This window comes from Eptatretus burgeri, chromosome 15, assembly GCF_056783735.1.
Source record: "Eptatretus burgeri isolate ZD-2024b chromosome 15, Ebu_testis_v1, whole genome shotgun sequence".
NCBI classification, from domain to species: Eukaryota; Metazoa; Chordata; class Myxini; order Myxiniformes; family Myxinidae; genus Eptatretus; species Eptatretus burgeri.
Window position 1 is genome coordinate 14,805,342 of NC_140975.1, and position 22,382 is coordinate 14,827,723.

The 22,382-nt window shown below is 41.4% G+C and overlaps 1 protein-coding gene across 1 annotated transcript in view; it reads left to right on the top strand.

Annotated features, from left to right (window-relative positions):
- The window catches only part of LOC147011592 (uncharacterized), a 29,732-nt gene extending 13,112 nt beyond the window's left edge, over window positions 1–16,620 (top strand). Inside the window, exons 7-12 of the mRNA XM_085858308.1 lie at window positions 352–393; window positions 3,868–3,945; window positions 7,458–7,517; window positions 8,451–8,540; window positions 8,644–8,718; window positions 12,553–16,620. Coding sequence (XP_085714434.1) covers window positions 352–393; window positions 3,868–3,945; window positions 7,458–7,517; window positions 8,451–8,540; window positions 8,644–8,718; window positions 12,553–12,584 — 377 coding nt within the window. The 3' untranslated portion in view covers window positions 12,585–16,620. The remainder of the gene's footprint in view (window positions 1–351; window positions 394–3,867; window positions 3,946–7,457; window positions 7,518–8,450; window positions 8,541–8,643; window positions 8,719–12,552) is intronic.
- The last annotated feature ends 5,762 nt before the right edge of the window (window positions 16,621–22,382 follow it).

A 22,382-nucleotide genomic window follows, 5' to 3' on the forward strand; every position in this document is an offset into this window, starting at 1 on the left:
ACCCAGTCTCAGGTGATGTTTCACTTGCTTCACAACAGACTTGCTTCCTCGGCCAGAGTTCGGTGCTCCTTCTTCTTCAAGTACTTGCGGTTTTATCTTGAGGAGTGAAAATCGAAAAGCTTTTGATAATGTCTATTTTATTGAAATGCTCATTTAAATTTTGTTGTACTAAACGAATGTGTGTGTATGTATATTTATATACATATATACATATATATATATATATATATATATATATATATATATATATATATATATATATATACATATACATATACAGTATGTTCCTGATGTGGAAATATGTTGAAAGAAATGAAGATCAAGTTGTGACGAATTTCTGCTATTTTACAGCTAAGAAAAAGTTTGGAAAAGAGACATGCCCTGAAGCCTTATGTGAGTTTTTTCTCTTGGAATTCAAAGTGAGGCCATAGAATTATCGGTGTAAAAAAACAAGTTATTGAAACTTGTATGAGGAACGTCTTACTCTTCAAATTCAAATCATTACCTTATAACGTCATGTACTGAGCCGATCATTGTTGAAGATGTTGGCAACAAAAATGGAAAACCATCTTCAAAATACTGCACAAAATACTGCCTTAAGTGTCCAGATTGTTCTTCGATCGATAGCCTTTACCTGTGTTTTTCTTTTGCCATGGAACAAGGAAAAGGTCACTCAGTGGCATATCAGGGTAGTTCTGTGGAATTCTGAGATGCTTGGGTGTTATAAATGTTTTCTGATGACTGAACTTCGAATCAGTCACTTAACCATACTCTGATTGTGCTTTCAAAGTGTCGGTAATCATTTCCTGCTGCACATATTTTCATCTTTCCCTTGTATCTTATATTATTAACTTGTCCGAGAACTTTATGGTCATCACCAAAAAATTCCCCTGTTCATTTCATACCCTCCGCCATCTAAGGTTGACGGAGGTTTTGTTTTCACCCGTTTGTCTATCTGTCTGTTTGTTTGTCTGTGAGCAGGATATCTGGAATGGTTATGGATGGATTCAAATGAAGCTTGGTGGGCAGTTTGGGTGCATGACAAGGATGAATTGATTAGATTTTGGTGAAGATCCAGATTCGGATTCAGATGCTCGAATTTTATATTTTCTCATTTGATTCTTTACCAGTGAGAGATGGGGCCAAAAACTATATATATAGCATGATATCTCAAAAAGTTGTGGACAAGCCATGAGAAAACTTGGTGGATGAGTGGGGTAGGTGATAAAAACAAGTCGATTCGATTTTGGTTAAGGTCCAGATGCAGATCCGGCCCATCAGTAGGATACAAACCGTAAACTGTTCAGCCTGGTGGAGGTATGTGCTCTCCTGAGTGCCGTTCCAGTTTTATATTCTCTTCTTGTAATTATTAACCTCCGCCATCTTCGAAGATGGATGCGAAGATGGATGGAGGTTACTGTTTTCACCCCTTTCTGTTTGTTTGTTTGTTAGTGAACAGTATTACGGAAAAACTCCTTGACGGATTTCGACGAAACTTGGTGGGGCGGGGGTTAGGTATGGTCCAAGGATCATGCCATTAAATTTTGGACTTGGTCCCCCCCCCCCCACCCAAAACCCCAAAAAAATTGTAAGAGAAAATTTTTTTTTTTTTGCATTTCTACATGATTTAAGTGATTTCCAACCCCCCCCCCAATTTTTTTACCCCCCACCTCGCCCCAAAAAACAATTTTTTTTTGCATTTCTACATGTTTTAAGTGATTTCCACCCCCCCCCCCAAAAAAAAAAAAAAATAGAGAAATTTTTTTTGCATTTCTACATGTTTTAAGTGATTTCCACCTCCCCCAAAAAAATTGTTCCCCCCCCCCCCAAATTTTTTTTTGCATTTCTACATGTTTTAAGTGATTTCCACCTCCCCCAAAAATTGTTCCCCCCCCAAAATTTTTTTTTGCATTTCTACATGTTTTAAGTGATTTCCAACCCCCCCCCCAAAAAAAAATTGCTCGAGAAAAAACATTTTTGCACCTTTTTTTTCAACAAAATTTCGATTTTTTTTGGCATTTTTAGATGTTTTGAGTGATTTCCAACCCCCCCTCCAAAAAAAACTTTTTTTTACCTCCCACCAAAAAAATAGAGAAATTTTTTTTTTGCATTTCTACATGTTTTAAGTGATTTCCACCCCCCCCCAAAAAAATTAGAGAAAATTTTTTTTGCATTTCTACATGTTTTAAGTGATTTCCAACCCCCCAAAAAGAAATTGTTACCCCCAAAAAATTTAGAGAATTTTTTTGCATTTCTACATGTTTTAAGTGATTTCCAACCCCCCCCCAAAAAAAATTGTTACCCCCCCCAAAAAAGGAAATTTTTTTGCATTCCTACATGTTTTAAGTGATTTACAACCCCCCCCCAAAAAAAATTGTTCGAGAAAAAATATTTTTTGCAACTTTTTTTTCAACAAACTTTTGATTTTTTTTTTTGCATTTTTACATGTTTTAAGTGATTTGCAACCCCCCCCCCCCCAAAAAAAAAATTTTTAGAGAAAATTTTTTTTTTTGCATTTCTACATATTGTAAGTGATTTCCAACCCCCCCCCCCAAAAAAAAAAAAATAGAGAAAAAATTTTTTTGCATTTTTACATGTTTTAAGTGATTTGCAACCCCCCCCCCCCCAAAAAAAAACAATGTTGGAGAAAACTATAACTCTTAGCACTGTTGACATCATATTTAATGAATAAGATATAAGGTTCACTTGAGTGACCCAGCAGTATTGGCGGCGGAGGTTTTGCACTCTCCCGAGTGCTCCCCCTCTAGTTAACCTCCGCCATCGAAGATGGATGGAGGTTACTGTTTTCACCCCTGTCTGTTTGTTTGTTTGTTTGTTTGTGAACAGTATTGTGGAAAAACTCCTGGACGGATTTCGACGAAACTTGGTGGGGGATAAGGTATGGTCCAAGGATGATGCCATTAGATTTTTGACATGGCCCAAAGTCCAATATGGCCGCTATGGCGGCCATTTTGAAGAAATATTTGAATTTTTGTTTTTGCATTTCTACATGTTTTAAGTGATTTCCAACCAAAAAATAAATTTGTTAGAGAAAAAAAAAAACAATTTTGCAACTTTTTTTCAAAAAAATTTCGATTTTATTTGAAAAATATTTGATTTTTTTTTTGCATTTCTACATGTTTTAAGTGATTTCCAACCCCCCCTCCCCCAAAAATTTGTTTAGAGAAAAAAAAACAAATTTTGCACCTTTTTTTTTCAAAAAAATTTCGATTTTTTTTTTTGGCATTTCTACATGCGCATCGATCTAGTTTAGTTTATTCAATCGTGGTTCAGTAGAGTCTGATCCGTTTTGACCTACAATGAATAGGATATCAGGTTCACGTAAGTGACCCAGCAGTATTGGCGGTGGAGGTTTTGCACTCTACCGAGTGCTCCCCCTCTAGTTCACAAATGCTTTGTACATGCGAATTGTTTAATTCTACATTGCTTGTTTTGTCCATCAGACTCAGTCGGTAAAAATGAGGAATAAAGGAGAACCAGGGAGTGATGTATATCTCAGGGTTGTTGCTTTGTAGTCCAATCTTCTGCACTACATGGGAGAACAAAGGATCAATCAGTGTTTCCTTTGGATGTCACAGGGATGTGAGGGCTCCAATAGCCATTTTCTATCTTATGTGTGTGCCTTCTTGAACAAGAGGGGGGGGTTGAAATCAGGACCTACATGTGCAATGCAAAATACTTATTGTTATGCCTAAGCCTTTTATGGCATAATGTTTCTTTTTATAAATAAAAACATACACGATCCAAGTTCAGGGTAAATTGGTTAGGTTTCCGCATTTATCGCATCCGATATCTGTGGTCGACGCGTTTCTGTGCGACTAACATAATGTATACTTCTCACTGCAGCATGCACTCTGAAGAACTGCTACAATGACATAGAGAAATGTCTGCGAGAATACCATCGCAACGTATCCATCAACCCTGGTAGGTAGAAACGACAGCGCCTCTGCTAAATACGGAAGGCGGACGCTTGTGTCGCCAAGACCACACAGCAAATTTAGCATGTAGACCAGTAACCGTGTGAGCATCCATAAAGTAATTCACAAGTTTTATATTTCACTGTAGTAAACGCACATTAAAATGGAAATACCAAACAAACTCATGTTAACTATTCCGTAAGAGTGTGAGATTAGAGTGCTATGTGTTATTTATCCAACTACAGCAGAGTAAACTCATTCACCTTTAGATTCGGGTGTTTGTTTTAATTTTTCATGACTTATCTGGCTTTAGAAATCACTCAGCATTAAGTTGTTGCCAAAGTTGTTCATCTCGCAATTGAATTATGATATTATTCTGCAACAAAAACACATGTACTAGTCGTCTAAAATTGTGAAACCTTTTGTTGTTAAGGACAAAGGTTGCTTTGTTGTTGTTATAGTAAAGAACTTAGAAGGTGGATGCGGAAAGTGATGGAGCGCCGAGTGAACCACTGTGTACTACTGTGTGTAGTCACTGTCTTATTAAAATATTTATTGCTTTTTTTTAATGTTTACTCTTCATAAAAGCTGCCAATAAATCCTCATGCCATTGTCCGAGATGCATTCATGTGTAGAACCTGTCTGCAGGTTACATAATCTCTGGAATATAAGATATCTTAGTACCCCTGTAAACAATAGGAAGGCCTTTGTGCCAGTACAATTGTTACATAACAGTATACAATAGGGTCCGGTGATATATCGATGTACCGGTTACATCGATATAATTTTTCAGATCGATATAACCGGAATTGAAATTCTGAATATAGCAGTATACCAAAAAATAATCGATCTGAAAAAAAACCGGTATATCACCAACAAACTGAAGAAAGGTGTTTACAATCCTTAATACCGTACATGGACTACATGATTTAAAAAGCTTTGATGCACTCGCCTACACATGAAAGGGTGGAACGTATGACGTCAAGATAAGATGTACCAGGAAGTAAGTACAGGATGTTTTAACTTTTAACCCTCAGCATCCGAGCACCATACAAGCAATCGTGTTTTTCTTTGCCCTTGTGGCTGGTTTTAAAGTGATTGCCAATTGGTTATTATCGTATAAAATCGTATGAAAGCGGTACCGGTATGAAAGGGGTACCGGTAAGAAAGCGGTACCGGTAAGAAAGTGGTACCGGTAAGAAAGGGGTACCATTAAGAAAGCGGTACCGGTAAGAAAGCGGTACCCGTAAGAAAGCGGTACCGGTAAGAAAGGGGTACCATTAAGAAAGCGGTACCGGTAAGAAAGGGGTACCATTAAGAAAGCGGTACCGGTAAGAAAGCGGTACCGGTAAGAAAGGGGTACCATTAAGAAAGGGGTACTGGTAAGAAAGCGGTACCGGTATGAAAAGGGTACCGGTAAAAAAGCGGTACCGGTACGAAAAGGGTACCGGTAAGAAAGCGGTACCGGTAAGAAAGCGGTACCGGTATGAAAGGGGTACCGGTAAGTAAGTGGTACCGGTACGAAAGGGGTATCGGTAAGAAAGCGGTGCCGGTGTGAAAGTGGTACCGGTGTGAAAGCGGTCCCGGTATGAAAGCGGTATCGGTATGAAAGCGGTACCGGTATGAAAGCGATACCGGTACGAAAGCGGTACCGGTATGAAAGCGATACCGGCATGAAAGCGGTACCGGTATGAAAGCGATCCCGGTATGAAAGCGATACCGGTCTGAGAGGTACCGGTATGAGAGCGATACCGGTATGAAATCGTTACCGGTATGAGAGCGGTACCGGTACGAGAGCGATACCGGGACGAAAGCGATACCGGTATGAGAGCGACACGGGTATGAAAGCGGTACCGGTATGAGAGGTACCAGTATGAGAGCGATACCGGTATGAAAGCGATCCCGGTCTGAAAGCGGTACTGGTATGAGAGGTACCGGTATGAAAGTGGTACCGGTATGAAAGCGGTCCCGGTACGAAAGGGGTACCAGTGTGAATGCGGTACCGGTATGAAAGCGATACCGGTATGAAAGCGGTCCCGGTATGAAAGCGGTAACGGTGTGAAAGCGGTACCGGTATGAGAGCGATACCGGTATGAAAGCGGTCCCGGTATGAAAGCGATACCGGTATGAAAGCGGTACCGGTACGAAAGGGGTACCAGTGTGAATGCGGTACCGGTATGAAAGCGATACCGGTATGAAAGCGGTCCCGGTACGAAAGGGGTACCAGTGTGAATGCGGTACCGGTATGAAAGCGATACCGGTATGAAAGCGGTCCCGGTATGAAAGCGGTACCAGTGTGAATGCGGTACCGGTATGAAAGCGATACCGGTATGAAAGCGGTCCCGGTATGAAAGCGATACCGGTATGAAAGCGGTACCGGTATGAGAGCGATACCAGTATGAAAGCGATACCGGTATGAGAGCGATACCGGTATGAAAGCGATACCGGTATGAAAGCGGTACCGGTATGAGAGGTACCGGTATGAAAGCGATACCGGTATGAAAGCGGTCCCGGTATGAAAGCGGTCCCGGTATGAAAGCGATACCGGTATGAAAACGGTACTGGTATGAGAGGTACCGGTATGAAAGCGGTACCGGTATGAGAGCGATACTGGTATGAAAGCGATACCGGTATCAAAGCGGTACCGGTATGAGAGGTACCGGTATGAAAGCAGTCCCGGTATGAAAGCGGTCATGGTATGAAAGCGGTCCCGGTATGAAAGCGATACCGGTATGAAAGCGATACAGGTATGAATGCGGTACCGGTATGAGAGCGATACCGATATGAAAGCGATACCGGTATGAGAGCGATACCAGTATGAAAGCGGTCCCGGTATGAAAGCGATACAGGTATGAATGCGGTACCGGTATGAAAGTGGTACCGGTATGAGAGCGATACCGGTATGAGAGCGGTACCGGTATGAGAGCGATACCGGTATGAGAGCGATACCGGTATGAGAGCGATACCGGTATGAGAGCGATACCGGTATGAGAGCGATACCGGTATGAAAGCAGTACCGGTATGAAAGCGGTACCGGTATGAGAGCGATACCGGTATGAAAGCGGTACCGGTATGAAAGAGGTACCGGTATGAGAGGTACCGGCATGAAAGCGGTAACGGGACAGTGTTATGTGATAGTCACACTGGCATGGTGATAGCGATGAATCTTGATTCTCAACCTGTGTCGATAATACCAACACTTATCTCGCTTTAAAACAAAATCATTTTCAACACAAGTTAAATATGCAAGTAAAATAACCGCTCTCATCGTAGGAATACTTTGAAAAATGACCTTGTGTCGATGATGTGCACGTCATATATGAATACGTTATGGACCATTGCATATTTTTGGAACCTGCGTAAAAAATAAAAAAAAACATTTTAAAAAATAATATCGATAAATCGGTAGGACCCTACTGGTATATCAATATCGAAAGAAATCGATACCGATGGAGCCTAGAATGCAATGCCGATAAGAATGTTGATATGACACGGGCATGTTGTGTTTTTGTTTTCCAGCTAAATACAGGAAGTTTTCACTGAAGACATGTTCTTTTGTGGCACTCAACTATCCGCACAGTAAGTTTTGCCGCTGTACCTGTTACACTCTGGCTTAAGTTAACCTGCTTTTTGATTCCATCTAAAAAGTAATATTTTATCCGTTGTACTGGATAATGATATGATTTACAACTGCCCAGATAGTACACCGATGTTTGGCCAACATTGGCGAGAGATCAGAACGGTCGTAAGCAGATTTCCGACGTCGGTCCAACGTTGTTCATATTGTGTAAAAGTGACGTTGATTTGCCAACGTTGGGCCAACATCTGTGTGTCAGCTGAGAGGAGCCAAGTTTGCCCCCAAATCCAGATTATTATTTTTCTTGAACGAGTGAAATAATGAAGAATGACTGAAAGTATTCAATTATTAAATATTAATGAAGGGTGAAAATGAAAAAGCAGTAAATTATGAAATAAGTAAATAATGTCAAATGAAGGAAGTAAATTAGAAGTAAATAATGTGGTGAGAAGGAATTAATGTCTGGAATATATTCCGTTGTCGTTGTGCCTTGATGGAGCAGATGGAAGTTAACTTCGAGTAAACGACGACGCCCCTTGTACCTCCTCCTTGTACAGTCGGCTTAATCTATTCCACACTCAACAGTTCAACTTTCCGAATAATTTCCAATAAAATCCTCCCACAGTCTTCACAAAAGATGGCCGTGTTTTCGGAATGAGGTGTGTCACTGTGCTCAAGTGTTTGTGATGAAGCCGCAACTCGTGTCCTCTCAATAAGTTTGGTTGTAGTTCTTGCAAGAAAATAAAAGTTTGGTTACAATGTATTGGGCTGACTGAGTTGACTGGGTGTGCTGAAAATAAAGTACTCAGGTGAGGTCAGGAAACTCCGATAGAAGTCAAGCAGATGGCAGATGTACTGCACCGATACAGCCTTGGTTTGTCCTTGTTTTTAACCTTATCACCGTCACGCCTTGTCCCATCCTCACTCCTGGACAGAATGTGAACGGTTTACAAAGGTGAAAGAAAACTCATGTGCAAACGAGCTTGAGAAATGTGAAGAAAAATGTGTTGCGGAATCAAACACCGGTGAGTTAAACGTGATCCTGCCATGCGGGTCATTTTCATGAGCCTACACTTGTAAATTAATGAGACAATAAAATGAGCATTTACCTTGAGTGTGGTCTTCCAGGGATGATTGTGGGTGCATTGGTAGCAGTCGTGATTATTGCACTAATCGTTGGAGGATTCTTGGTTTATCGAAACCGTAAGTGAACTGGGGTTGCATTGACACATGATCGTTTAGCATAAACCGTAGCTCTTGAGGGTCCTGGTTTAATCGATAATCTAACTTGTTTGGTCCTGAAATCAGTGTTTATGTATTAGCATATTGTGTATCCACGTGGAGTGAATCACTGAAATTACACACTGACTTCTGAACATTAAATCAATCAAATCTCACTTCCTTCTTTGGGTCAAACAGGATTGTTAATGCAGCAGCTTATTCAGAGGTAGTAGTTGGGTAAGTCAACGAATCTATTTGCTTTAATCTTTCGACGAATCATCGTACATTGGAAACACTGTTTTGTATGCAAAGCCGGGGCTCATGAAAGAGCTAGAACACTGAACGGATCAGGATGCAACACAACAAAAGGCAGAGAGAGAGAGAGTAGGGGGAGACACCAACAGCAGAGTTGAAGGACAAAATAGAGGGGTACTTGGACAAATAATGGGTGTGGGGAGGAGTGAGGGGTACAAGTCTCAAGACGACAATGGTTCACGAGCGGTATTTGACGATGGAGATCGTTTCAGAAGTCAAGGATGAGACAATGTGATAATTTTTGACCAAGTTATAAAAACTAGTGCGTGCCCGTACATGCGTGGCCGTACGTGCAAAAAAAAAAACTTTCAAAATTTGACCTTTGCTTAACCTTTAAAGGTCACAAAACAATGTTGTGGACATTAAAATAAGGAAACAGGATACCTGCTATAGCTTATTGGAGTTAGTTCGTCGAAGAAGGTCGAAAACCCGGTTCGATTCCCACAACTTTGAAAATTTGACCTTTGTGGCGTTTAAAGGTCAATGGTCAAGGATCATGACCTTTGGTGCAAAACTTCCTCTGGAACATTCCAGGAACAATATAACGTCATATAGGCTATATGGCATTTCGCACTCCTCGGATTATCCATACTTTGATGAAATCGGCGTAAAAACAAACTTGAAGGGGGCGCCACGGTCAAGGTGTTCGAGATAGAGCAAAATGGTTTCAAGACTTTAGGTGGGGAATGACCTCAAGATTATGCATAAAAATATTGTCATCCTAGCTCTCAAAGCTGAGGCGGTCGTATGATTTTTGTGTCAAAATTCGCAATTTTCTAAGTTTTTGACCTTGGGATGAAAATGAAAAATCGGACAAGTTTTAGATAATTCATTTTACTATTCAAATAACGAAGAACCCATTCCATTCAGTCAATTCCCTCGGAGAAGATGGATTTTTAATCCGACTACCCCCTAAAAATGGCTATTTTTGGGCGTGGCTCTGTCCACAATGGGCGTAGCACGCCCTCATCCAGGAAAACACAACTAGACATTGATATTTAACACATAACCAAGTTTCATCAAGATCGGATCAAAGTCCACGGAGTTATGCTCTGGACAGACAGACACACAGACAGACAGAAAGACAAGCCGGTAGGCGGACATGGGTAGTCGACTACCCAATATAACCTGATGTGATGGGCCCGTTCGATGGGGAATGACCTGAGGATTAAGCACAAGAAATTTCATGATTCTAGCTTCTAGGGTTAATACTGCAGATTGTTTTTTCGTTAAAATACCCCCACATTTAGAGGTTTTTCGGCCATTGCTAGGCAACGGAGGGGTCCATAGCAACGGCTCTTTCTCACACATAACTAGGACATACCATGAACCCACCATACCAGTTTCATGTATATCTGACTCATAGTCTCTGAGATATAAGGAACTTCGTTTTTTTTATTGTTTTCGACCAGGGTTCATTCAAAGTGTATCTTCTCCGACAGTTTTCATAGGATCCGGCTGGAAATTTTTGACAATATGGCTGAATGTACTGCCCACAGTCGGTCGTGGCCCAATTTTTGATTTTCGAAAAAATACATTTTTTATGATTTTTCAAAAATTTCAAAGTCCCATTGCTCGGCAACCAAAGGGGCATTAGCAACCAGTACCTACACGGCACAACAAGGTCATAAACTGGTCCTACCACCCAAATTTCATCAAAATCGAACAACTGCAACGGGGTCAAAAACCCCCGACAAACACACATACGGACAGACTGACACCACGACCAACAAATAAGGGTAGATCAATAAATCAATAGATCAATAGATCAAAAAAAAAAAATTTTTAATCGAAAAAATTCTTTTTTCGAATTTTTTTTTCCGACTCGATCGACTACCCAACACGCAGACAGACAGACAGACACACATACAGACGGACACACAGACATAACGAATATAGTGGTCACTCTGGCTGGCGCTCGTGAACCAATAGGAGGATGCACAAGTTGGACAAGATGGATACAGATGCAAACTCTCAGGAAGGAAAACCTTCTTGATAACCTTAGGAGGAATGTGATGCACTCAACTGAGATTTTTGGTCATCCTGCGCATATGCTTCATTGTTCGCTAAACATCTGAGTGGTTCAACTGTGTGAGAACTTTCTGGCCTGGAATTTAAAGGCAACAAACAAAACTTTGCCATTTCTCTCTATCTTTATCATACGATGATTTGAACTGAATTTTTTGCATAAACAGAGTCAACTAAAACTTAAACTTAAACATCATACGATGATTTGAACTAAATCAACATTAAATTAAAAAAAAATTGAACCGAGGTTCAAAGCTCAGTTCCTGTCTGTGTCACAAGCACCACCCATTCTCCAGGCCATACCTTCCTCCCATTCCCCAAGCATCACAAGCACCGCCCATTAGCCATGCACACCTTTCCCTCCAGCAGGCCAGAAATATGCGGCACAAAGCCACGGCACATTTTGCGACCTCAAGTGAAGTTACCTTCTGTCTGCCGGACACAGTGGCGTGTCGCTTTTAACTCGAATTTCAATTTTTGCTCACCGTATTTTGAGAGGCATGAAAATAACTGTTATAAGCAAAATGATTACTTTATGCTTCAACAGTATCCAGACAAAGGATGGATACCTCGGCTATCTATATAAATGGGCAAGGTGTGTGTGGGGGAGTTGGGGCTATTGGGTACAATCCTGGACAGGTCACCACACCGACACAGGATACCAACAAGCTGGCACTCATGTTGCCAACTTCGGAAGGATGACAGGCAGGATCAACCCCACCTGGTATTAATTCAATAGCTGAGGGGGATTTGAACTCAGGATTGTCGGATCCCAAGCCCACCATCCGAAACATTAAACCAACACCGGGCATATATGTGGGAAAAAATTACAGGCCCAGACCAGGAATTGAACCGAGGGTCGTTGGCAAACTGCACCAGTGCTGCACCAGTGCTCTGCCATCTGAACTATCAGTGACCGAGCTGGCTTTATGCCTTCCTTTATGTAAAGTTGGCTTCTTTTTTTTACCTAAATGTAGAAAATATTTTTTAAACAAATCAGACAGAAAAAAAAAAAAACCATTGTGTCTTTCAAAAGGAGTAGGCCATTATATGCTGGGACACTTTCCAAATTCCAAATACCTGCCCCCATTTGAGGGCTGCTTTGGCAACAGCGTGCCATGGGGCAGCAGTAACCTGTCAAAGGTAAATTCTCAGCTTTCAAAATGCTTTTGAAGCACAGTTGCAAGTGTCCCCTTCCCCTCCCAAGCGGCAGTAAAGGAACAACCACAACAAGTAAAACTGAGGATAACCGAAACAGTTGAAAGTTGAACAGAAGGATGATTTTTTTTTTCTGTTAAAATGCCTTTGTGTTTGTTATTCTAGTTTGAATTACTTTGAAAAGAGGGATTTTCATTTTTTTCTGAAGACACCCATTTTATTATCGCTTACGTTACTCCCCGTTTCATCTCCCCCCTCCCCTGATTTTCTGTCTCACGTCATTACTCTTCTTCCCGTATTCCACACCACCCTCAGGGAAAGCGAAACAAAGACGTGGCAGAGTTTGAAAGAGTAGGATGGATGCCTCATCTTACAGAAGAAGAAAAAAAACTCTCATCCCTGTCAAAAGTGTAATTTTTAAAAACAAAGGAAATGACAAAAACTCTGTCTACAATATTAGTTTTTATGATCATCCCAAATATTTCCAAACTTTTCACAAGCTAATACATGCCTGCTTGTACTGATTATTACAATTTACCTTTGCTAGCATTTATGATGTACATGATTGTAAACACAGAAAACCAGGTGAGTGTAGGTAAGTAACTTTCTGTCGGTGAGTTACAGTGGAAGTAAATATTTTAAAGGTAACTGACAGTAGATAGTTTTTGCAGTGGATTGAAAGAATCCGCTTGAAAAAAAAGTCGTTTCTTGAAGCATTTTTTAACGATAGAATTGCACATGGTATATGTAAGGAATACACAAGGAAACCCAAACACAAGAGATGACTTGGCCGATCTAGCCCGTGTCATCTCCACGTCCCCAAAAAGCCAGGGCCACAACTCTATCTCCATGCCTTTTTATTTATTTATTATTACATCTTCCAGAACTACTGTACACACAAAAAAAAGTAACTACGAATTTCCACTTGAGATGACACGCACAAGCAAAATGATCGGACATCTCCGCCATATTACAGATATTACAACTAGATCACACCTGGCTAATCGTAAGCAACCAACCGAACCTACCATTCCTGCCAATATTCCTGTACCCTTCTGTGCCACAATGCTTCTTCATACTTATTCAAATCCAGTTTAGAACGATCAAGCATTACACCAACGGGACTCTTCGTAAGCAAGTGTGCTGTTGTGTTTTGAGAACCTATTGTGTCATCTTCAATAATGCCAATAACCATCAGGTTAGCTTGTTTGGAATTCCAATCTGTTCGCAGAGCCCCGTGATGCTTGAATCCCAGGCTAAAATTCCATTTGTTATGTTGATTCCTTTCTTGTCTACTAACATTCAAGCTTGCAATTTCCGTCTGCTTACATACCTGTCCTGCATGTGCAGATAGACGCATATCCTTGGTGGCTGAAGGATTCATGTTTATTATCGTATGTTAAATGTGTGTGAGAGTGATGCTGATTGGCTAATTGAGTATCTTTCGCCAATCAGCAACGTGTTGTTTATATTATGTGTTTACACTGTTATTTCACTCAATTTGTTTTTTTCCATACATATTTGCTTCGACGTATAAATTTCGTTTAAAATTCATTTGCTTCTCAACTCATTCTTTCGATTTATTTCTTGTAAGTTCAATAAAACACAAATTGTTAAACAGTCCAGCTGCTTCTGATAACCTTCATGGTTAATGACGATGCTATGCAAGTGTGATGTGTTTTGTTTTTTTGTTTTCTTGTAAATTAGTAAAAACTGCAGATAATCATACAACTACAATGAATAATCTGTTGTAATTTGTAGCATGGTAGTGAATTGTTGTTACACAGTGTAAGGCTAGTTTAAAGGTCGCATGACACCCAAAAGTACTGAAATTGCAAATATATATATATATATATATATATATATATATATATATATATATATATATATATATATATATATATATATATATATATATATATTTGTGTCCGATAGGAGTGTTTCATCGTGATTTCAGATCTGACAATGTTTTTTCACAATACTCGTTCTGTAAAATGTAAAATTAAAAAACAAACCTCTTCAATCCTATTAACAAACAAATTAAAAAACAAACCCCCCTAAAAATTCTGCCGAAATCTACTGAAAGGGGCGTAACCCACATGACGTCATCTCCAGAACGACAAAGGCTGCACGTAAATTACTCGGGTTGGTGGTCTACGTGATTGTATTGGCTTCCTGTGTGTTTCCACATTCGATTGGTCGACTCAAACGCTTCGTTCATTTCTACTTTAAAAAAAATCAAACATTTGGTTTTGAATAATGGCTGGCATGGACTTTGATTTGTCTGGTAACGACTGTGAGTGTGAGAGAAATGAAGGATTTTGCTCTGAATCAGATGGAGAATTGTCAGATAACGTAGTCGCGGGAGGTGAAGTTCAGGCAGCTGGAAATGGAATACGACCTTAGCAGTTTGAGCCCGAAGCAGGACAAGCAGAGGAAAATGGTGATGAAATTCCCGGCGTTCATGATAATTGGGAGGACATCGAAGGAAGACTTGGCAATAACAACTGGTTACACTAAATCCTATTCGTAATTCAATAATGTAAATTCGACTTGCATACTGCTCGATATCAGAAATATTTTAGTGAGGTGACGTGACCAGCGCAGCGCAGCGGACATGTTGCACCGCAACGAATGAATCACAAGCAAGGCCAGCACATGTCATCGGCCGTGTCTCGCCGCGCATAAAACGAAGCAATCTCGCTGTCCGGATACGATGAAAACTTGTGTGCAGAACACACCTTGCGACACAATTGTCTAGAGTAGTCCGATAAATCTGACGTTCTGTTGCATTTTTATTTATTTTATTCCTACTGTCATCATGTAGCACCAGTAGAAAACAATGAAGAAAAGGGAATAATAAAACAAAGCTACAGCACGTCAGATTTATTGGACTAGTCGGACGGACGACGGATTTATTGGACGAGTCTGGACACAAGTAACTTGTATTAGCATGCACACAATGTATAAGTCAATGCGTAAGAGTCCCGAGGCTATGAGGCCGTGGAATAGGACAGATAAATTTGTCTTTCATAGTTGTGCCAACATATTTTTCATTTATTACAGCATTTTGGCTAAATGTTAATGAATAGCAAGCCAATGGAAGCAGTACCTTCACTTTAGAATAAACCCATGTATGTCGAGTGCAGCCATACCTGCCTTGCATGTTTGTGGAATCATACCTATCCCAGCAGGCTGGTTTCAACAAACAATTCAATAAGCTGCAAAATGTGGGTGCAGGTTTTTCACATTGTTTGATTTTAAAATTACCTCCTTGCGCCTTGAAATGATGCAATATTAATCTTTAGTATTTTACTTGTATGTCCCTGTAAGTTTCTTTTTTAATGGAAAGGTTCAACAGTCACATTTTATATTTTGTGGACATGGTATAGCCCTTTATTGTGCATACATGTATTGGATTTGTACACGACTACGACAAGGTAGTAAAGGGATAAATAATTGCCTCGTGATTGTTGTGCATACACGGCTCAGAAGCAGAATTTCTTTTCCGTGAAACAATCACAGGAATTAAGACGATCAGTGAGATAGCAAACACATGTGCACAATGCATTTGCACGTACTTTATAGGGCGTGAGACATCTAATCAATCCACTCTGTGCGAGTCAAGTTCTGGAGATGACGTGAACGGTCACATGACCTGCGGTTCGCTGAACTCAACTTTTTTGAGGGGCGGGGCATAGTAAGTTGTGAAAAGCACTAGAAATGTTCGAAATATTGGTCTAATTATCCCATTTTTGATTTAAAAAAAGAAACATGGGTGATTTCTTCACTCGGAAGGTCAAGTTAATATATAAATAACCAGAAAGTTTTGAGTGTCATGGGACCTTTAACGTTCACACAACCTTTGAGCCAAAACTCATTGAGGTTTGAACACGAATTGAACCTGTACCCCTGATTGGTCGTCCGAAGGTTTCTGAAAAATGACAATTTTAATAGTCATCTCGTAAAACATTACTGAATGCTTCTTTGGAAGGATGATTAAACCAGCAGGTTATATTGTGGATATTAAAATTCCCTTTCTTTCGCAATAATATACCTGAACATCGGAATCAGAGACAGTTTCAATTCCACACAACGATAGAGCATGAAATTGACCAACTTAATGACCCGTAAGACCTTTTCTGGACAACAATCATTGACATTCTGTGAACGGTGAGTCTCTCATGGGAGAGTTCAATCATAAGCTTAACAATGATTTTTCACCCAAAACTGATTTTTTTCGAAATAATTGCTCTTTCTATGATGTTTAAAGTGTCTATTGTCAGTGTTCTCATCCCTCAATGTTTTTACCATCGATACTGGTTAAGTTATGCTGTCTTTTTTGTTGCGTTGTGATAACCACCAATAAAACCTTTTCCTTTCTTTCTGCTTTCCTGTACCTGTCTAGGAAGATAATTTCCACATCAGACCGCATGACCTCTGCTCCCAAATGTGCCTCTGTTATGCAAATGTTGCTGTTTCTTATCGGATACTCTTACAGTATGAGAGAACCATAAATAGTAGCATGACCAAATATATACACATCAAGAACACGTCATGGGATGGTGTGGCACGAGACAGAACAACTACCCCGTTAAGGTTGGACTTTAAGTGCCAGCTACCGGAATGCCATGATGTCGTCGTTTGGCGTGGCGATCACTTTGGCAAAAATCGACTTTTGACTGGGCCGAACAAAATTAATTTCGATGTCAAAAGTACAATTGTAAGACTGGTAATGGCGCATGAAGTAGTGGGAGAGGAGACAGGTAACCAGCCAAACAAAGATACAAGCACGATCACATTATTTGCATAATAGTTTGTGACTTTAATAACTTTACTGTATGGCATAGATTATCGATTCACGTCATCTTTTTTTAATACCCACAATAATTCCCACGTTCTTGTGGGGTTGACGGGGAAGCTGAACCCAAGCCTTTCATGAACTGGCTTGGCAGGCTTGACGTTCAACGAAGATTAGGCTATGAATTTATAATTTTCTCATGCTGCGGGAAATAGCTTGCCAACTCTTCACGAAGGACACCGTGGGATCTTTAACATCCACCAGCGAATGCCAGCAGGTGGGATGCCCAGTTGAACGCAACACCAAGATGACAGTTTGTAGCTGGATCGGGATTCAAACTCAGACTCGACAGCTTCGGGGTGAGTATGCGTACCGAGAGGCCATCCTGCCACCTCACCTAGATTCTGCTTTCACGTGATTTACTCAATTTGCATGTGGCATAATCAGTGGGTGTTGGCAGATGGGAAACGAGTCAGACTGTAAACCAAGTGATAGGCACCTCATTTCAGAAAGGTTTTTTTTAAAAGGACTGAAACCAAACTGCACATGTCTAAAGAACTAGTTCTAGTCCGATCATAAATCTCTCATTAAAAGTTCAAAATATATAAAATTGCATTCAGTTCTGATCACCAGATAACTAATTCCATGGCAAGAATTTAGAGTAGTCCCGAAGTTAGAGTAGTCCCATTCCCTCTCCAGGGTGGCAAAGTCAGGAACTTGGCAAGGAAATACACCAGGTCGTTAGCCAGAGTACCGGCAAACCTTTATGGAGAGAAGACCATCGTAAGAGGTGGCAATTTTGAATGAAGTATTGGTCGCGACTGATGTTCACAAGGTCGTCTTGTAGTTAGATGATCTGTACGATGAGAACCTTTGTAACAGCTGTGCTTTCACCGAAGGTTCCTTTATTATTGAGAAAATAAGCAATGCATATGGTGTCTTATTTCTACGATTTACTCAGCAGTGGGAAGCTCGGGGGTTTCGTTGAAGCTTCTGTTTTCTGTGAACAGAATGTTGAGGTAGCTTTCAGGGAAACTCCCTACAATACAAAGAACAAAAGGCAAGCTATGAGTGATGCAGTTACTTGTGGGTTTTTTTTTAACCATTTGAGGACCGCAAGCATCTTGAACGTAATTTTCAGATACGAGTCCAACTTTATTATTAGTTTGGATGTAATAATCATGAATACGAGTTAAAATTCAAGAGTGTGCGTGACGAAAAATACAAGTTTTTCTAATCAACAACAAAAAAGGAAAAACTATGGAAATGACAATAGCTCTTCTCCAGTATTAGCTACAATGTTTGCCAATGTACAAACATAAAGTATTATAAAATAGCAGGGAAAGTATTGGAGATACGCCACTTTAAAGTTTAGGGACATACGCATGCGTCCCTGGGTCCTTAAAAGGGTTCATAATGAATCCAAAGGATTTTTCCATTTCATAAAGTTTGAGAGTCAAATAATTTCTATGCCAATCATATTTGGAAACACCCACAACTGTGAAACACTTGTGACACTGACAGAAACTGTATTGGCATAATAGAAAGGAATTGCAAATTACAGTATACTAGTGCGTGGCCGAACGTGCAAAAAAAAACAACTTTCAAACCGTGTGCCAGAAACAGCAACCACACAAGCTGTTCCTTCGCCCTCGCGTGCCCGTACGTGCGTGGCTGTACGTGCAAAAGAAAAAAAACTTTCAAACCGTGTGCCAGAAACAACCACACAGGCCGTTCCTTCGCTCTCACGTGCCCGTACGTGCAAAAAAAAACTTTCAAACAACCACACAGGCCGTTCCTTCACTCTCGTAAACGATGACTGGATTGGAGCATTGTGTTTATCAATAAATGCGCATAAGAAATCGAGAAATTATTAGCATACAGAAAGTCATCACTATCCGGAAATGGTGCGTGCCCGTACGGAATGTTCACATGCATTCCACGAATTATCGCTTTCATTTAAGTAACAACTGCTGTGATACTGATACACACAGAGTTAATTAAAATCCAAATTAAAATCAAGTTTACCTCCCTGTCTTTGCGAGCCATGACATTCGCTGCCATTGACCATTGCCATTCCTACGCCACGGTAACGTAGGCACCTTTCCCCCATTGGCCACGCCTACGCAGCAACGTGTCCTGTCATTGATTTGGTAAATAAATGGCCGCAGCAACGTGTCCTGCCATTGGTTTGGTAAATAAATGGCCATAACTTGGGAACCACTTGTCCGATTAATATCAAACCTTGAAAAGGCACATCCTCAGGGCCCCAGCAATATACCTGGCAAGTTTCAATTAGATCGTACCAGTGGTTGTCGAGAAACAGTGGTCACAGACACACACACACACACACACACACACACACACACACACACACACACACACACACACACATTGCTGGAATTATAGATAGATAAAGGACTAACACAAATCCAGATGGAATCAACCCACGTGTCCTAAAAACCTGCCACTCTGCTCTTGCTCACCTTCTCTCTTCTATTCACCCTCTCATTTGCTCAAGGTCATCTGCCATTTGCTTGGAAATCAGCAAACATTACTGCCCTGCATAAAAAGGTGCGAAAACATCCCTGAAACTGCAGACCAATCAGTCTTCTCCCAACCATCAGCAAGGTTATAGGATCCATCATCGCTTCAGCCATTAAAATCTTCCTCAACTCCAATGGCTTGATTTCCGATCATCAATTTGATTTCAGACCAGGTCACTCTACCCTGGATATGCTGCTTCTGCTCTCCCAACAATGGATGGAGGTCCTCAATACCGGACATTAAATCAGAGCCATATCCCTGGACATATCGCGTGCTTTTGACACATGTCTGGTACCCTGCCCTGCTCACCAAACTCTCCTCCAGTGGTATCCAAGGCCATCTTCACTCATGGCTCGCTGACTGCCTCTCCTGTCGCAGGCAACATGTGGCCCTAAATGGAGTTCTTTCATCCCCTCTTCCAGTCCAGGCTGGAGTTCCTCAAGGTAGCGTTCTGGTCCCTGTTCTTTTTGTGGTTTTCACCAATGATCTCTCCGACTCTCTGGAAAATCCTCTTTATATCTTTGCTGATGACTCCACCCTCTACCGTACCATCTGTCATCCCCCAGACTGGCAAGCATCAGCTTCTTCGCTCTCTACACATGTGGGTAAAATCACAAACTGGTTCAACATGTTGAACATGTCTTTCAATCCGGACAAATCTCACACTCTCACTATATCTCTGCGAAAGGACCGTTTAGAACCCCCCCCCCCCACCCCCACCAATCTACTTTCTCAACAATCCTCTGGAGGAAGTCCTTTCTTTCAAGCTTCTGGGTCTCATGATCTGCCATGATCTTTCCTGGGAAAGCCACATCCCCAACCTGGCCTCCAAAGCCAGTCACTGACTGGGAATCCTCCGTCGTGCAAAGTCCTTCCTCGGCCCACCTGAGCTCCTGACCACATACAAAAGCTTTCGTCCACAGCCTGATGGAGTACTGCTCTCTCCTTGGGCTGGTGCTCCTGCCTCTCACCTTTGTCAGCTTCACACTGTGGAAACCAGGGCATTTAGGATCATTGGTATCTCCTGCGATGAGGCTGAGTCTTTGGGCATCTCACTCTCCAGCACAGGCAGGTCATTGGTCTTTCTGTCTTCAACTGTCATCTCTCCGGTCTCACAACCCCCCCCCCTCCGCTCTGTCTGCGATTTGTCCCCACCATATTTCCGCAGGGCACTTAAGGTCCGCCAACATCCCTCCTCTGGTAAAACTACCAAAATCATTAATCACTGCTCACCTTCACTCTTTCATTCCTCTTTTTTTCCCGCCTTTGGAATAAACTCCCTCACTCTGTTCAATCCCATTCTTCCCCCCATGTCTTTAAAACAGCAGTTCACCACCACCTCTTATCATCCCCCATCCAAATCCTCGATCTTTTCTACCTCCGTTAATCAACCCCAAACCCACCTCCTTCAAATTCCCTACTTTCCTTCCTGAAAGCCCCTGTAATATCCATCTTGTATTCCCCATGTTCCCAGACCCATCCCTCTCCCTTCCACAGATCTCCTAATGTCTCTGTTCCTCACTGTTTTGTCCTTCCCACACCCCTCTTGTCTCATGCCCCCCTTGCTGTGCGCTGTGTGTTCGCTCTCATATGAGCCTTGACAATGTATTCAAAAACAAACAAGCACCTACTGCTGTTTCCCTCATGTCAGAGTAACATTTATGGTTGAAAGAAAATTTCTTTACTTCCTCTTATGTATCCATTTTAGGCTGTGGATGATATTTGTGGAAGTCTATTGATGCCTTTTGTCATGGTTAGCATTTTGGGGAAGGTCAGTCGAGTTTATTTTTATAGTGCTATATCTCCATGGTGCTCCATAATTGGTGCTTTTTTATGTGAACCATATAGCCTTGCATCCCCAACCATCCTCGTCCCCCACAGGTTGCGGACAGTGCAACGACCCTCAGATATGAGGGTTAGCTGCATAAGCAATCAGCTAAGGTCTTGCGGTGATTCTTGAGGTTGATGTGAGTTAACCGATGGAATGGTTATGCTTACAAAATGCTTCAAATACCCAGTGATGGATTCGTCACTTGGTGAGTCTGAGGGACCATAAAACCTCACCCCCACTGTCTTTTTTTGTATACTTCGTCAAGGCTCATATAAAAGCTAACACACAGAACATATAAGCAAGCGAGTAGGTGCCAAGAGGGGATGAGAGAGGGAAGCACAACAGCAGGGAATAGGAACATCAGATCTGTGGAATGGAGAGGGATGTGGCAGGGTACATGGGATAAACAAGATGGACACTACAGGAACTTTCAGTAAGGAAAATGGGGAATTTGAAGGAGGTGGGTTAACAGGAGTAGAAAAGATCAAGGTTTTGGATAGGGGAAGACGTGAGATGGTGAACAGCTGTTTTAAAGACCTGGATGGAGGGAAGAGTGGGATTGAAGAGAGTGTGGGAGTTTGTTCCAAATGTGGGAAAAAAAGAGGAATGAAAGAGTGAAGGTGAGCAGTGATTCTTTATTTTGGTAGTTTTACCAGAAGGGGATTGGGGGACCTTGAACATTCTGCAGAATTATAGGGGGGACAGAGCAGGGGATGCAAGGCCATAGAGGAGTCGGTAGAAGACCACTGACCTGCCTCCGGTGAGAGAGTGAAAGACCCAAAGACTCAGCTTCATCGTGGGAGATACCAATGATCCTAAAAGCTTAAGATTCCACAACGTGAAGCCGAGACAGGAGCACCAGCTGTGAGGAGAGAGCAGTACTCCATCAAGCTGCAGATGAAAGCTTTGTATGTGGTTAAGAGTTCAGGTGTGCCAAGGAAGGACTTTGCACTATGGAGGATGCCC